The 18,307-nt window shown below is 37.1% G+C and overlaps 1 protein-coding gene across 1 annotated transcript in view; it reads left to right on the forward strand.

Moving 5' to 3' along the window:
* HMCN1 (hemicentin 1) overlaps positions 1–18,307 on the forward strand; it is a 691,072-nt gene that overhangs the window by 195,216 nt on the left and 477,549 nt on the right. The window contains exons 3-4 of the mRNA XM_007937695.2: positions 9,352–9,510; positions 11,760–11,882. Of these exons, the coding sequence (XP_007935886.1) occupies positions 9,352–9,510; positions 11,760–11,882 (282 nt within the window). The remainder of the gene's footprint in view (positions 1–9,351; positions 9,511–11,759; positions 11,883–18,307) is intronic.

The raw sequence follows: 18,307 nt of genomic DNA on the forward strand, positions 1-18,307 counted from the left end.
TCAAGGCTCAGGCGTCCAAGATTATCTTCTGTGTTTGTGTTAATTGGTTTCCCTTTTCTTTGTTGAAGAGGGTCTGTGCAATCCTTCTGCCTAGTCCGCCATCTTGCCGGAACCTCCTAAGTATATAAGTTTTTGAGAGTAGTATTATTGTTTAAACTAAATGCCTTGAGAAGGAACTTAAGTAATAGAAGGAACTGCTTACTTAATAAAATTTCTGGGGGCCTATGGCTGATATCATTTCCAAAGTGAAGATCAAATTATTATAGCTTCTAATCCTCTACCGTTAAGAAAGTGACATATATTTAATAGGTCGCTTACCATTTCAGAGGCAATTTATAATCATTAGTGCCCCATTCTATCCATTTAGCAAATGTACCCACAAGCTATGAATTTTGAGTGATATTCAATGCAAGAAAAGGTTGCCCAGTTCATCTAGTCTACAGTGTAAATAATTCTAATATTTGGTTCTTATGACCCTGATTAGATCCATGATGCTTTGAGACTGTTTGGGGTCTGGCTAAAGCCCCAGTAGGGTAATCAAATAAAATCTTCAGAGTATTGAGATAAATCTGTATCCTTTTCATCAAGTAACTGTTAGTTTTTAAAAGGAACTCTTGTTATTGGATTCTGGTGGGCCCTTGGACCACAAGATGCTCATCATCCTAAACTGTCACACTTTTGATTTAATTATCTTTTCTAGAGCATGAACTCTTAAAGACAAGCTACCTATCTTTTTGTGTGTTTTGGGTCCAAATTTACAAAGCAAATTGCTTTTCCATTCAATAATCCATACACATTCTGTTTTGTGACATTTCCTGTCATCCCCACATTGTAACAGCATTCTTCCTACTTCCTCCCTTACCCAGCCCTTTGTACTTTCTTCTCATCCTCTCTCACTTCCCTAGCTCTATCACTAGACAAATGCTGTCCTCTTGATCTTATATGCTTGATTATTTCAATGAGTATATACCCTACTGATAATACTGTTCACCTTTTAGGCCAGGTCTATTGTTTGGCTGCCAGTTGAGTCATAGGAGCTAGGTTCAGTTACTAGTTTGAAGGGTGTCCAAAAACCATAGTCTCAGGGATTCCACCAATCTTCATCTTTTTTTTTTTTTTTATGATTTTGAGTTTTGTTGCACATTTTCCCCAAGTCTTAACTGTGGGACCTCTTATTGCAATCCCTTTCAGAGCTGTCAGCTCTGGTAGCCTGGCACCATCTAGTTCTTCTGGTTTCAGGATCATGGAGGCTGGTGTTCACATGCTCTATTAGTTCTTCAGACTAATTGTTTCCTCATGTCTTTGATTTTCTTCACTCTTATTTGCTCCAGACAGGGAGACCAATAGTTGTACCTTAAATGGCTGCTCACAAACTTTTAAGTCCCCACAAAGTAGTATGTAGAACATTTTCTTTGTGGACTATGGCATGCCAACTGACCTTAATATCTCCTGAGACTATGATACTGAACCTCTATAATCAGTGACTCATTCTCTCAAGATGTTTGGTTATGACTAAGTTGTTTTTGTAACTTTGTCCCCTGAATGTTCTACTATATTCATGGATATATTTGAAGCACATATACCTACATAGATAAAGATAGCCTCTGTCAAAGCTATATATATTCATGGGTATAGTCCCATTCGCCTTTCCACCCCTGTTCATATTGAGTATCTATCTATGTATCTACTAGTAAATTATTGTTATTGCAGAATCATATATATATAGTAGTATTCACCTTCATTGCCTTTAACTCTTGTGCTCCTCCCTGTGTCTTTGCTGCCTTGACCCTTTTGTGTTAACCTTCTCCTTATTGTATATTGCCATTCCCATCACCCAAGTTAATAGCCTCTAGTTGGTGATTTTCTCTCCCTTCCCCTCCTACCTCTGCTAACCTTCAAAGAAGGATTCTTTCTATGTATCAACATTCTGACTCACCGCGACCCTTTTTTGGGTTTCTGAGGTGGTATCGCTACAGAAGTAGATTGCCCAACTTTCCTTCTGAGAAGTGGCTGGTGGGTTTGAATCACCAGCCTTCTGGTTAGCAGTCAAACACCTTAGGCACTACACCACCAGAGCTCCTTGTTTAGTTGGTGATTTTCTCTCCCTTCCTGTCCTACCGCTATTAACCTTCAAAGAACGATTCTATGTGTCAACATTTTGTTAACTTTTTACAATAGTGGTCTTATACAATAATTGTCCTCTTGTGATTGACATTCAGCAATGTTCTCTAGGTTCATTCATGTTGTGAGGTGTTTTGCAGATTTAACGTTCTTCTTTAACATTAGGTAGTATTCTATATTGTTATGTACCATAGTTTAACCATTCATCCATTGATGGACACTTGTTTCCATCTTTTTGCTGTTGTGAATAATGCTGCTATGAATGTGAGTGAGCATATATCTGCTCATGTCATGGCTCTTATTTCTCTAGGATATATACCTAGTAGTGGGATTGCTGGATCATATGGTATTTCTATTTCCAACTTCTTAAGGAAGTGCTGTACAACTTTTCTTGGAGCTCTGGTGACATAGTGCCTAAGGCATTTGACTTCTAACCAGAAGATTGGTGGTTCAAATCCACCAGGCACTCTGCGAAAGGAAGACTGGGAAATCTACTTTCATAAAGATTTACTGCCTTGGAAACCCAGTGGGGTCACTATGAGTCAGAATCAACTCAATGGCAGTGAGTTTGGTATACAGCTTTCCACAGTAGTTGTAGCATTTTACAGTCCCACCAGCAGTGTGTGAAAGTCCAGTCTCTCCTTTGAATACTGACCATTGGTTTTGTGCATATGCCTTAATTATGGTGAGGAATATCCCTTTTATTCCTATTTTGCTGAGAGTTTTTATGAGGAATGAGTGTTGGATATTGTCAAATGCCTTTCCTATGCTGATCTATATGATCATGTGGTTCTTTCCCTTAGTTTTATTTATGTGGTTGATTATGTTGATTGTTCTTCTAACGTTGAACCGTTCTTGCATACCTAGTATGAGTCCTACTTAGTCAGGATATATTTTTTGGATATATTGTTGGAGTCTACTGGTTAGAATTTTATTGAGAATTTTTTCATTAACTGTTGATGAAGGATCTTGGTCTACAATTTTCTTTTTTAGTGATGTCTTTGCCTGGTTTTGGTATCAGGATTATTCTTTTTTCATAGAATGAGATTGGTAGTATTCCATCCTTTTCTATATTCTGGAATAGTTTTAGTAGAATTGGTATCAGCTATTCTCTGAATGTTTGGTGGAATTTGCCAGTGAAGCTGTCTGAACCAGAACTTTTTTCTTGCTGGGAGTTTTTTTAATGACTTATTCAGTTTCTTCTTTTGTGATGAGTTTGTTCAAATTTTGTACCTCAGATTGTGTTAGTTTTGGTAGATAGTGTCTTTCTAGAAATATGTGCATTTCTTCTAGGTTTTCAAAGTTGGTGGAGTATGGTGCTTCATAGTGCTCTGTTATTAACACACTGCTGTCGAGTCAGATCTGACTTGTAGCGACCCCTCCTTGAGTTTCTGAGGTGACATCACTACGGAAGTAGATTGCTTAACCTTCCACTCTGAGGAGTGGCTGGTGGCTTCTGGTTAGCAATCAAATGACTTAGGCATTATGCCACTGTTCTGTTGTGACATTGCCTATTCTATTTCTTATTTGTATTATTTGCTGCTGCTTTCCTCTTTTGTTCAATTTGCCAGTGATTTCTCCATTTTATTAATCCTTTCAAAGAACAAACTTCTAGTCTTTTTGATTCTTTTTATTGTTTTTCTGTTTCATTTATTACTGCTTGGCTGTTTATTATTTCCTTTCTTCTGGTGACCTTGGATTTTTTTGCTGTTCTTTTTTTAAGAGTTGGAGATGTTGGGTTAAGTTGCTGATTTTGATTATTTCTTCTTTTTTGATGTGTATGTCTCTTGCAATAAATTGACCTTTGATCATAGCTTTTGCTCTGACCCAAAGATTTTGTATGTTGTGTTTTTATTCTTGTTTTATTCAAGTCATTTTTAATTTTTTTATTTACTCAATAGTTTTTAAGCAAGATGTTATTCAGTTTCCATGTTTTTTATTTTTTCCCTTGATTTTCCTGTTGTTGATTTCTATTTTTATAGCATTATGATATGACATGTTGCTTTATAGTATTTCATTGTTTTTAAATTTATTGAGTCTTGCTCTGTGGCCTAACATATGGTCTAACTGAAGAAAGTTTCACGTGCACTGGGAAAGAATGTATATTGTGCTACTGTCAGGTGGAGTGTTCTGTACACATCTGTGAGGTTCAGCTGGTTGATTGCATTGTTTAGTTCTTCTGTATCTTTGTTAAACTTCTTTCTAGTTGTTCTGTCCTTCACTGGAACTGGTTTTATATAGTCTCATACTATTATTGTGGAGTTGTTTATTTCTCCACTCAATTCTGGTAAAGTTTGATTTATATTCTTTGGGGCTCTTTCATTGGGTGCATAGATATTTATTATGGTTATGTCCTCTTGTTTGATTGGTGCTTTAATTGTTGTATGATGTCCTTCCTTGTCTCTTTTGCTGGTTTTTGCCTTAAAGTCTACTTTATCAGAAATTAATATTGCCACTCCAGCTCTTTTTTTTTTTTTCGTTGGCATTTGCTTGATATGTTTATCCATGTTTTGATTTTTAACTTATTCTTTTTCTGTGTGTCTAAGGGGTGTCTCTTGTCAACAGAATGTTAGTGGATCATGTTTTCTTATCCATTCTGGCACTCTCTTATGTTATGACTTTAAGTTCATATAGTTATTGATAGGTATGAATTTACTGTTGCCATTTGGCTATATTTTTATGTGTGATATTGATGGTTTCCTTTTTCCACTATTTTTCTGTGCTGAGCATTTTGTTTATGGATTTTCTTATCATTTCTTTCATTGCTACAGTTTTAGTGTTTACTGAAACTTTATGATTTTCTTCTTTTTTATTTTCATGTGAAGGCTTATTAATATTCTTTGAGGTTACAAAGTAATTTAATATTCTCTTTCTAAGTTTAGTGCAGTCTGTTCTATCTCTATATTGCCTTGACTTCCTCTCAATTTGGAAATTCTGTAACTACATCATTTATTCTCTCTTTTTGCTTTGTAGTTATCATTACTTGCAAATTGGCATCTCTGGTTCTCTGTTTTCCATCTTACAGGTTTATTTTATTTTTGATACTTCTATATCTGGGTTGATATCCAGGTGATGTTGCCAAAAGCCTTAATCTCTGATTATTGTTTGCTGTTGGTGGTTCTCTGTCTGAAGGACTCTCTTAAGCACTTCTTAAAAAATTGTTTAAGTTTTTGCAAAGTCTCTTAATTTCTATTTATCTGAGAATGTCCTAATTTGTATCTGAGAGACAATTTTGGGGAAAAAATAATTCTTGTTTGGCAATTTTTTTCTTTCAGTATTTTATATATATCACTCCATTGCCCCCTTTCCTGCATGATTTATGCCAAGAAATCATAGCTTAGTCTTATTGGTTCTCCTTTGCAGGTGACTTGTTTTTCTTGAGCCACTTTGAAGACTCTGTCTTTGGTTTTGGAAAGTTTGATTATAATATATCTTGGTGATTTTCTTTTGGGGTATATCCTAATTGGGGTTTGTTGAGCTTCTTGAATACATGTCTTCTCATCTTCCATGATATTGGGAATGTTTTCTTCCAACAAATCTTCAACAATTTTCTTGGTCTGTTTTTTTTTTTTTGTCTCTTACTGTTCTGAAATATTAGTTATACATAAGTTATTCTTCTTCACGGTGTCCCAGATGAATCTTAAGCTTTCTTTATTTTGTGATTTTTTTTTTTTTTTTCTGATTGTTATTCCAACTGATTGGTGTTACGAGATTTGTTTTCAATCTTGCTAATTCTGTGTTCCATTGATTCAGTTCCACTCCTTTTCCCTCCCAATGCATTATCCATTTTTGAGATTTAATATTAGTCTTTTGGATTCCTATTTGTTATTTTTTTATGGTTTCTACTTTTCCATTTATTTTGTCGATTTGTTTCTTTCTTTTTTTTTTTTTTAATTCTTACAGAGTTTTTTCTGTGTTTTCCTTGATTTTGTCTGTGGTTTCCTCAAACTTTTAATCTGTTGAAGGTACTTAAATAGAATTGCTTTGAATTCCTTATCAGGTAATTCCACTAGCATTTCTTCCTCCAGAAGGTTTTCTGGCCCTGTATTTTGCTCCCTTGTTTGAGGCATCATGTCTTGTTATTTTGTGTGCGTGATTAGAAGTTATTTGTTGTCTCTGAGACATTGTACGGTTATTTTATTAATTTATTGATTATATGTTGGTTTACTTCACCCTGATTTTTTTGTGTTGTTCTGTTTCAATATATCCAGGCAACAGGGAGATCCTGTTACTCTGGTCACCAGTTTGGCAGCACTGGTGCACTCACTACCTGTCTATGGACTGATTTGGTAGCAGGTGGGAGTGTGGGCACCAGCCTCTGGTCATTGATTATGCAGAATAGCTGAGGGCAGCCTGTGTGGGTGTTGGCCACCATCTCTCATGGTCCACTAGTGCTGGAGCATGTGGTGGCACTTGGCCAGTGGGTGGGGGCAGAACGTGTGGGTGAGTATGGTTGGGAAGAGTCACTGACTCCCAACTGCTCTGGAAAGATAGAAAAAAAAAATAGGGAGGGAGATATGAGAAAGGAGAGAAAAAGGAAAAAAAAATGGAGAGGAAGAGAGGAGACCTAAGGGGTGGGGGGAAGGACAGAAAGTAAGAGAAAAGGAAGAAAACAACCAAAAATAACAACAACAACAAAAACACAAGAAATAAATGTGACACAGTATTGACACAAGTGATATCCTCCCAACATGGCTGTGGTGGAAATGTGGCACTTGCTCCATGGGAGCATACAACACTGAATATGGAGTATAGAGGTAGCACTGCTGAACACAGAGTGGTGAGGGGCAAGGTACTCAGATTTTTTTTTTTTTTTTAAAGGAAGACGAAAGAAAAGAAAAAAATCATGGCATGGGAAAGTCAGAAAAAAAGAACAAAGAATAAAAGGAAAAAAAACAAGGGGGGAGGGAAGAACAGAGAACATGGGGAGAAAGAAAAAGAAAAGAGAGAGAGAGAGAGAAAAAAAAAAAAAAAAAACTGGTATAAGTGTTAGTTGCCAGGCATAGCTGCAGCAGGAATGGGGAGCTTGCTTCTGGAGCACTCACATTGCTGTCCATGGAGGGGTGGGGGCAGGTGCTGCTGACCACAGACGTGGAGGCAAGAACAAAAGGAAAGAAAAGAAGAAGAAGAAAGATAAGGTGGAGAGGAAGAAAATAAAGAAAGTGAAATCAAGGGGGAGAAGAGGGAAGAACTAAGAACAACAACAACAAAACCCAAAGGAGGGGAAAAAAATAAAAGCAGCACAATAGATAAAGCAGCCACCAAAAGTGCCAGCCACCAAAAGTGCCAGCCACCAAACATGGCTGCGTCAGAGTATTCATTTCTGACCAGGGAGAGGCAGGGACAAAATGCCACTGACTGCATAGGCAGTAGGGGAGGGACTCCTGCTCTCTGGGGAAGATAGATGGAAGGACTGAAGAACTAAGCAGAAAGATTTAAAGAAAAATAGTGGTCCTGCACTGGCAGTGGGGGCAGTTTGACTGGCTACAGGGTAGGTGGGAGTGGGGATGGCCATGTGTCTGGTCACTGGGAGGTTGTGCAAGGTAAAGGGGGAGGACATACCTCTCTGGTCACCTGATCACCAGTGTGAGTGGTGGTGCAGTCTTGGGCAATTGGAGCTGGTTATCTAGTTCCTGCTTCTATTGGAATGCTGCTTGCGATAATTCAAAATGGTTGTGCTGAACGGATTAGCAGTATATCACTCCTTGTTCACTGTTTTCATTCAGCCTCTTCCTCTCATCAATAATTGATCTACTTCTTTATCTTTTCTTTTGTAGCATTGGGACCCAGGATTTTCATCTGTAGCAGTTCCCCTTGTTTCTTTTTTGAGAATTTGTTGTAGATGATTTGGGTAGTGTATTTGCCTAGTCTGCCATCTTGGACTTGGAAAATCAAGGACAAGATACTTTAGCTTATTCATCTTTGTAATGCTAACAGAGAGCCCTGATGGTGCCGTGGTTAAAGCACTTGTGTGTTTAGAAGTTATTAGTTGCTCAAAACATTTTGGTTCATAGTCCATTCCCTTGACCCTATAGTTATTAACATGTATGCTAAGGAAATAACATGCATGAGTTACATATATGTATACAGTAAAGCTTAAATCTGGAACCCGTATAAAATGAAAGCCTGACAGAGAAGGAAGACTCAAATATTTTCCACTAATAGAGAGTGCTAGAAAAGTGATGACTGCACCTTATCAAAGGCTGAAAACTTGTGAGACTTGGAAAGACAAGACAGTCCCATTGAATTCTGGCTCTCACAGATTTCACTGTACATAAAGAAAACAAAATCAATTGCCACTTGCCATCAAGTAGATTCTGACTCATGACAACCACATATGCTTCAGGGTAGAACTGCACCCCATAGGGTTTTTAATCGCTGCAACTTTTGGGAGTAGATTGCTAGACCTTATTTCTCAGGAATCTCTAGGTGGATTTGAACCAGCAACTTTGAGTTAGTAGCTGAGTGCTCAACTATTTGTACCACACAGGAACTAAGGCATTTGACTGCTAGCCAAAAGGCTGGTGGTTCAAACTCACCAGCCACTCCTTGGAAGGAAGGTTGAGCAATCTACTTCCACAGAGATACCTACCACCTCAGAAACCCAAGGAGCATTCACTATGAGTCATATTGACATGATGGCAGTGAGTTTGGTTTGGTTTTATATTATCTGTAATAGAGGAAAATTTGAAATAGCATTAATCTTTAACAATAGAGAAATAGTTCACTAAATTATGAAATATAGACATAGCATAAAATCATTAGAACCTGTGAATGAATGTTCACATTAAAACCTGTGGAAGAACATTGATTACATAGAAACAAAGGCATAATCTTAAATTGCAAAAAATACTATATAAAACTACAAATACAACATGTTCAAATTGAGTACAATAAGAAGCGAAGTCATCAAACAAGAGTCAGAATCGATGAGAAGAGAGGGGAGGTCTTAATCATGTAAAAGAATGAGAGAGTGAATGGACATTAAATTAACTAAACAATATCTAGCAGATGTTATTTTTTTGTATTTTGGATGAATTTTCCACATCACTTTATGTCTTTGCCATATCCCTCCCCACGAAAGCGACTAATCTAATAGGAAATTTTAGGGTTTAAAGTTCCTAAGACAATGGCACATAACAACAACAACAAGACAACTTGTTACAACTAAAATGCCTCTTTTTTCCTTGCTGATGAAATAATTGCATTTGTTTCTCTGCTCCCGAACAGGGTGGTGGTGATTGTCCAGAAATGAGTATCGGAGCTATAAAAATTGCCTTGGAAATTTCTCTTCCTGGCTCTTTCATCTATGTTTTCACGGATGCACGGTCCAAAGATTACCGGCTCACCCATGAGGTTCTTCAGCTTATCCAGCAGAAACAGTCACAAGTGAGTAGGAAGCAACTCCAAAACATTTTCACCTGAATATAGCATGTAAGAGAAAATAAATAACTCAGAGTTTCTCTCTTCTTTGATTATTCATCTGTGGGCAAATAATAATAATTATAACTGTCACTCCAAATATTTGTACTTTTCTATGTATGTGTCATTTAATTTTAAAATATTAAACTTATGTGTGATCTTTGTATATACCATGTGAAAGCCTTGTTTTTTATATATAAAATAATATTTTTTGAAATTTATTTTTTTGTTGAGAATGTACTCAGTAAAATTATACACCAATTCAACCATTTCTACATGCACAATTCAGTGACACTATTTACATTCCTCGAGCTGTACAACCATTCTCACCCTCCTTTCTCAACTCTTCCTCTCCCGTTAACAAAAAGTTACTGCCCCCTAAGTTTCCCATCTAACCTTTCAAGTTACAATTGATCTCATATAGATCTTAAAAGAACACAATGCTCAAGCCAAACATTCTTTGCCAGTTAAGCTAAATTATTATTTGTTTTTACAAAAACTTTAGGGAATATTTTTGGCTTAAAGTTTAAGGTTTAAAGATTATCTCAGTACAGTAGTTTTGGGCATTTATCCCATCTCATCATGGAATTTGGTTTCTTCATTTGGAGGGCTAGGGTCATGATTTCGTGGGACATCACAGTTAATTGACCTAATACCATGCTTATTACTTCTATTCCATCTCCTAACTCATTTTGTAGTGCCGGGGTCTTAAAAGCTTACATGCAGCCGTCCAAGTCTCAGTAATTGGTGTCTATTTGCCTAGAGATATATACGAACAAGGAGAATCAGGAATAAGAGGAGGAAATGGAATGTGTGGCTAACTGCCTCCATGAACAACTGCATCCTTTGCCATGAGACTAGAAGAACTGGATGGTGCCTGGTTATCATTATTGAACATTTTGATCAAAGATTCTATAGAAGAATCCCAATCAAAAGAAGGAAAATACAGAACAGAATTTCAAATTTTTAGGGAATCCAGACTTTCTGGAGCCATGAAAGCCTTCTTTATTAAGAAAGAGAAGAAATGATTGGAGATTAGTTGAGATGCTTATTAACATTTTATCCTTATAACTGAGCTCTAACAAGAAAGACCTATATTTCAAATACCAACTCCAATGTGGAATTTTGCTGAGTCAGAGTTTATTATTGTTCCATGGTAGCTATGGCAGCATAATGAACTGTCCCAACACTCATGGCTTCAATGAATAAGCATTTATTGCTCACATTTTTATGGGGTTCAGTTGATCGAGGCTAGGCTTTCATGCTTGTATAACTGGGAATGGTTTGGGGTTGGTTTGTCTACGCTGGGCTCTGGAGTGGCGTGCTTCACAGGTTTCTCATCCTCTGTTTAGAGCAGTAGTATAATTGAGCCATGTCCTTCTCATGGTCTTGGCAGAAATACCAGACTAAGCAGAAATATAAAAGGCCTCTTGAGCCTAGGCTCAGAACTGGTAGAATGACTCTTGTGCCTCATGCTATTGGCCAGATCGAGTCACATGCTCAAACTCAGAAGATAAAAATAAGCTCACTACGCTCACTACTTTGATTAGAGGAACTGAAAAATCACATGGCACAGTGCATAGGAACAGGAACAGATGAGGAACTGAGGCAATCATGTAATTTAGCACAGTCATTGTTTCACCTGCATTCCATAGCCTGTAGTTTATACTTTTGAAATGTAAATAATTATGTCCCTGTGTGTGTTCATTTTTAACATGTTTACTCATATACCCATAACTGTAAATAAATAAATAAATAAATAAACAGATATATTTTGTTGTTAGGTGGAGTGAAGCCATCATATTGGCTTCAACTCATAGAGACCCTATGTGGTACAGAATGAAACACTGCCTGGCCTTGCACCATCGTCACAAATCATTGCCGTACTTGAGGCCATAGTTGTAGCCATTGTGTCAATCCATGTCACTGTGGGTCTTCCCTATTTTTGCTGACCCTATACTTTATCCATCATAATATCCTTCTCAAGGGCTGGTCCCTTCTGATAATATGACCAAAATGTGAAAAATGAAGTCTGGCCATTCTTGCCTCTAAGGAGCATTCCAACGCTCACTAGCTTTCTCTCTGTCTGTCTGTCTATATATACCAACTGCTTAATAGTATATAAGATATAATAAGTATTGAATAAATATGTACTGTTTAATTTCTGGACACCCCTTAAACTGTCCTATTTTTTTTTTTTTCCCCCTTTTGATTAGGTGGTGTTTGTGCTGACTGGAGATTGTGATGACAGGGACCACATTGGATATAAAGTCTATGAAGAAATTGCCTCTACAAGTTCTGGTCAAGTGTTTCATCTGGACAAAAAACAAGTTAATGAGGTAAGTTTAATAAAATGGGTCTAGTTTTTTACTAGTTATCAACCTAATTGTGACAGGTTCGAATTGAACTAAAATGTTTCATTTCAAGGTCACAGGTCAATAGAGATGTTAAATTCATGTAAAAAAGCATAGATTTATGTCCTACTAATTTCTAGATTCTAATATGCTATACTGCCAAATTATTTAGGCTCAAGTATACATGTAGTTGAAATTCATTTAGTCAGAATCAAGAATTGTTACAGTTCTTACTGTTTAGTAAGGCTGATGTGTGTTTCTGATGCACTACTTTTAGATAACTGGTAAAATGGGCTTGACTGGTTATTAAACTTGATGTGAGAAAGAAAAGTATTATTGAGCAAAATTCTAGTTAAGTTTGACCTGTATGATTAAAACTAAACATCTATAATTATGTAACTATATAGTTATACAAAAGCAATTATGGTAGTAAAGGCTATAAAACATAATAAGGAAATCTTGGTATTTCCCAAAAGAGATGTGCCTTAGCCTCACTCATGTCAATAAAATGTAATTAATTAAACTCACACATAAGTTTCTAGAAATATGCCAGTTTCTAGAAATATGCCAGTACAAAGATAAAGTTTTAAGTAGGCTATAATTCACATTTGATTGATCTGTATAAGTTGTATCAATTTCATGAAAAATTCCTTTGTGTCTTGAATAAAATGATTCAATAGTTCTTTTATACCTAAAGAGTTCTTATTGTATCATGGTGGAACTAATAAGACATTGCAATTTTCTAAAACAAACAATATAGCCAAGATATTTTTCATCAATATACCAAGTTATATGAACCTGGAAGTTTACTTTAATGTAAAAAAGTCTTGGAAGAAACAGCCTTATAGAGGGCTATGGCTTGAGTCTATACTGTGCCAGGGAGCATCTGGCAACTACAGGGGGAGCCCTTAGTGGTTAATTTATACAAACATTTGCATGAGAATTTGGAAGCCTAGGAGGAAAGGGGTTGTGGAAAAGTGTAGGACCCTCTCAGGAATTGGGTTTCTTGTCCCACCACATAAGACTGTGGTTGAATCTAATGGAGTGAAATATTACTGGTAGACAGTTTTGACAGAATTCTAAAAGATCCTGGTATACTGTCATTATCACTAGGACAAAGTAGGGCATAGTGAGGAAAAGCTTCACTCTCTCTTTCATCTGTGAGGAATAGTACATGTTGAAAGTTTTGTGAGTTTCTAGGCTGGAAATATCAGTGGTGTTTAGTGAGAAATGTAGGCCATTGGAGACAGGAGAAGGTGCCATGCTCAGTGGACATGGTGGTTTCCAGCAGAGTTCTGGGAAGAGGTGAGAAGAGACATGGCCAGTGCCTAAGGCACTTGAAAGAATACCTGCTTAGATTTATCTGTGAATATTCAAGCACCTTTTAGGGATTCCCAAAACCAGTAGAGTGAATTTTTTAGGGGAATTATAGGATTTTGTTAGTGGTTTTGTCCCAGAGCCAGAAAAGTGGTTCTGCCCTATGAATGTAACTCCGTTTATGTCCACATATCCAGGGAAAATTAAGTTACACAAAACAAAATATTATAATTGTCCTAAATGAAAATAGCCCTATAGAGGCATATACTTTTTTTCTTTTTCTTTTTTATTACCAATCATCTTGTGGCATGAAGGAACATTTTTTTTCTTTTTTATTGTGATTTGGGTGAAAATTTAGTTGAGCAAATTCATTTTCCATACAACAGTTTGTACACATTTTGTTTTATGACATTGTTTGCAATCCCCATAATGTAACAGCTCTCTTCCCACTTCCTCCCTGTGGTTACCTTTTCCCTGTGTCCTTCTATCCTATGTATTCCTGCCCTCTGAGCTATCTTCCTGTGCAAATACTGCCTTTCTGATCTCCCATGGTTGATTGTTCTACCTACCAGGTGTACCTACCAGGTGTAAATGTTAACCTTATATATACCTCAGAAAATATAAACTGAAATGGCGAATGGGATCAAGTTTTGCGTCATAGGTATGGTGTATGAATAGGGGCACATTTGAAAGGTAGTTGGAGTGCTATTGACCAATACACAGGAAAAGAGGTGTAAACAGAAAAAGAGAAAGAGAATTTTAGAAATTTGTTCACATGCCCTCATGATTGGTGGGGGGCTGTTAAGTCCAATATTTGTAGGTGAGGTGACAGGCTGGAGCTTTTTATACTCCTGTGTCCCAATCCATCGGTCAGGCAGTGGCAACAGTGCAGGAGTTCTAGCAAGATGTCTGTTTATAGTCTGGTGGCAGACTACTCCCTAGGGAAAATCGCTTTTTGTTCTTCAGACCTTCAATTCATTAGATGAGGAGGATAATATGGAGGATAATTTGTTTTGTTTAAGGTTAACTGATTTAATTATGTGTAACTACTTCATAACTGCATCTAGATGGCTATTTGATCCATCAACTGGCACCATAGTTTAGTCAAATTGAAACATATAATAGCCATCACAGTACAAAGATTGAAGTACAGTCTTTTACACTACAAGTATTATTTTGCTTTTCCCCAAACATACAATCTTCAAACTTCTTTTTCTGGTTTGTTTTTATTTTTATTTTTTTGTCTGCTTGGTCTGTTGAGCAAGTGCCTTAGCCACTATGCTACCAGAGCTCCCCTGTTGAGCTCAGGGTCCTACTATTGAATTTTTCCCTGAAAGTCCAAAGAAGATCAGTCATTTAATTCCAAGTTATTGCTGTGCTTCATACATACCACTATATTATTACATTTATTATACAGTAATTTCTGTGAAAGCTGTAACCTGTATAAGGCAGAAACCTATCAGAAAAGAAAAACTCAAATATTTCCACTAAAATGAGTGAAGGAGCCCTGGTGATGCAGTGGTTAAGCACTCAGCTGCTAACTAAAATGTCCTCAGTTCAAACCCATTTGACACTCTGTGGAAGAAAGGTTTGGCACTCTGCTTCCTTAAAGATTAGTTGCACTGTTTCCTGTAGAGTTGCTATGAGTCAGGTTCTACTCAAAGGCAATAGGTTTGGTTTGGTTGAGGATTAAAATAAGTGTTAGAAAAGTGGGAAGACTGTACCTTGTGAAAGGCAGAAAATTTTCAAGACCCAGAACAACTTAATAGTTTAACTTAATAGTTTAACAATGATAATTAGAATTTATTTTTTTCTTACATAAATTCAGCAATCTTAAATTTTACTTATAAATAAGAGTTGGTATATTACCATTTGTTTGAGCTCTGGTGGTGCAGTACCTAAGGCATTTGATTGCTAACCAGAAGGCTGGCAGTTCAAATCCACTGGCCGCTCCTCGGAAGTAAGGTTGGGCAATCTACTTCCGTAGAGATACCGCCTCGGAAACCCAAGGAGGGGTCGCTATGAGTTGGATCCAACATGATGGCAGTGAGTTTGATTTTGTTTTTAGTCATATTACCATTTGTGCTTTTTAAGGAAGTAAACAGAATCAGGAAGTGTACTCTCTGTATTATTTTGTAAAGGTTGATTTAATATTGCAAATAAAGTATAACATTAAAGAAAAATATCTCATGAAGAAGAGTGTAACTCATGTTGATGCAGATTTTGGAATCGGAGTCAAATGAATTAATGGAGTTCACTACTTTTGGGCACTTTGTGGTACCTATAGCCCCCTGACACCTAAGGAATTCTATTTCTTTTCCATTTATAGTACTCAAGTGGACTAGAGTTTGATGCTAGCAGGGGTGGCCCTGATGAGTCTGTCAATCATAACAATGCTATCCCCCTAACCAGTTAATTCAGGAAAGGACATCTCATCTGCTTTGGGCCAATGAGACTCAAGTTTCCAATGAGACTTGGGAAAGTTCCCTTCCTGTAGTTGTTGCCCTAGATCTGACGCAGGCATTTTGCTACATCTGAAAATGAAACCACTACAAGTGGCAGTGAAGTGCCATGAACATCCTGAGCCTGTAGATTAAGTCCATATTCACGCTCATTCTGTGGTTAAACCTATGTTGTTGTTGTTGTTATGTGTTGTCGAGTTGGACCTGACCTATAGCAACCCCTCCTTGTGTTGCTGAGGCAGTATCACTATGGAAGTAGATTGACCAACCTTCCTTCCAAGGAGTGGCTGGTGGGTTTGAACTGCCAGCCTTCTGGTTAGTAGGCAAGTGCCTTAGGCACTGTGTTACCAGAGCTCCCAGCTAAACCTAAAGAACTAAGCAAATGACCTTATTGCTTAAGCCAGTTAAAATTGGGTGTTCAGTTACCTAAAGATAAATGCATTCTATATGAAAAAAGCAAGTATTTTGTTGTTGTTGTTGTTGTTGTTGTTGAAGATAATTCAAATACATTTGCAGCAGCAATATATTGACAGGGAACTTCTAGAAATGCAAGCTGGACTCAGAAGAGGACATGGAATGAGGAATATCATTACTGATGTCAGATGGATCTTGGCTGAAAGCAAATAATACCAGAAAGATGTTTACTTGTGTTTCATTGACTATGAAAAAGCACTTGACTATGTAGATCATAGCAGATTATGTATAACATTGAGAAGAATAGGAATTCCAGAACTTAATTATGCTTGTGAGGGACCTGTATATAGACCAGGAAACTGTTGTTCAAAAGAACAAGGTGATACTGCATGGTTTAAAATCAGGAAAGGTGTCTGTCAGGGTTGTGTCCTTTCACCATACTTATTCAATATGTATGCTGAACAAATAATCTGAGAAGCTGGACTATATGAGGAACCTGGTATCAGGATTGGAGGAAGACTCATTAACAACTTGGTGATATGCAGATGACACAACCTTGCTTGCTGAAAGTGAACATGATTTGAAGCACTTACTAATGAAGATTAAAAACTACAGTCTGCAGTATGGATTACACCTCAACATAAAGAAAACAAAAGTCCTCACAACTGGACCAATAAGCAGCATCACGATAACTGGAGAAAAGATTGAAGTTGTCAAAGATTTCACATCACATGGTTCCACAGTCAACACCAATGGAGGCAGCAGTCAAGAAATCAGATGACATATTGCATTGGGGAAATCTGCCAAAAAAGACCTCTTTAAAGCACTGAGGAGCAAAAACACCTCTTTGAAGGCTAAGGTGCACCTAACCCAAGCTAGGGTATTTTCAATAGCTTCATGTGCATGCGAAAGCTGGACAATGAATAAAGAAGATGAAACAAAGAGTTGATGCTTTTGAGTTGTGTTGGTGAAGAATATGGAAAGTACCATAGACTGCCAGAACTAACAAATCTCTCCTGGAAGAAGTGCAGCTGGAATGCTCCTTGGAAGTGAGAATGGCCAGACTTTGTCCTACTTTGTCTGTGTTGTCAGAAGGGACAATTCCCTGGAGAAGGAGATCATGCTCGGTAAAGTGGAGGATCATCAAAAAAGGAGAAAACCCTCAACAAGATGGATTGACACAGTGGCTGCAATGATGGGCTCCAGTATAGCAAAGAATGTGACGCCTGGGCAGGACTGGGCAGTGTTTCATTCTTTTGTACTTAGAGTTGTGTGTGTGACATGAGATTTGTAAACTGGTTTACTGCTCTGTAGAATGGGGATAATAGAATTATTGTATCCATTTCCAAGACTTGTTGTAAGAGTCAATGAGATAATGCATGTAAAAAGAAGATGGTACAGGACCAGGCAATGTTTAATTCTATTATGCATGGGGCTGCCATGAGTTGGAGCCAACTTGACAACAAGTAACAATACCACCACTATTATTATATTCACCTTTACTTACTGAGATGCCACATAAAATTTGGTCAATAGTCTGGCCGACTGCTCAGTGTATGTGAAAAGCAGCTTGGATTGATGTACCACTTGTCATCTCTTGGCAGTGAACAGACTTTCCAGTAGAGGAATTGCTCCTGCTTCTCTGTAGATTTAATGATTCAGTTTTTCAGAAGCAATGAAATTAATTGTCCTTCTGAAGATTCATCAAGCATGACTGGAATAAGATGAAATTAAATTCATGTACAGTGTAGGAAGATAACTCTTTTACTTTGTGTTAATCCACACATTTCCTTGTGGTATTGTTTTTATTTTGCTTTTGAAGTGGGGAAATTATGCTACCATGCTTGTTAGAAACCAGATGGTATTTGTTGCTGGGAAATAAATCTTAGTAGAAGAATCCAGGGAGCAGTACAGAGAAAGTTTTCTTTTCTCCTGTGTGTGAGAAAAATATTGCAAAAGGCTTATTGGAAATGTATAAGCCTATATGTTGCTTAAAGAAAAACACGAATGTGGAAAAAAAAAAAAAGACTTTGTTAACAAGAAGCATCATGACAGTGTTTAAATTGGATTGGCAAAGTTCTTGGTATGTAATTTAGCCAGTTCTCTTTTCTTATTGTTTCAAACTCTCCCATTATTTCAAGTTTATACACTGTAGAGGAAAAAAGATACTATACAAATATCTGCACACATTTAATAAACACCAGGAATGCAAGGAAG

The sequence above is a fragment of the Orycteropus afer genome, unplaced genomic scaffold (assembly GCF_000298275.1).
Source record: "Orycteropus afer afer isolate SDZICR_OR568_19922 unplaced genomic scaffold, OryAfe1.0 scaffold00043, whole genome shotgun sequence".
Classification (NCBI taxonomy): Eukaryota; Metazoa; Chordata; class Mammalia; order Tubulidentata; family Orycteropodidae; genus Orycteropus; species Orycteropus afer.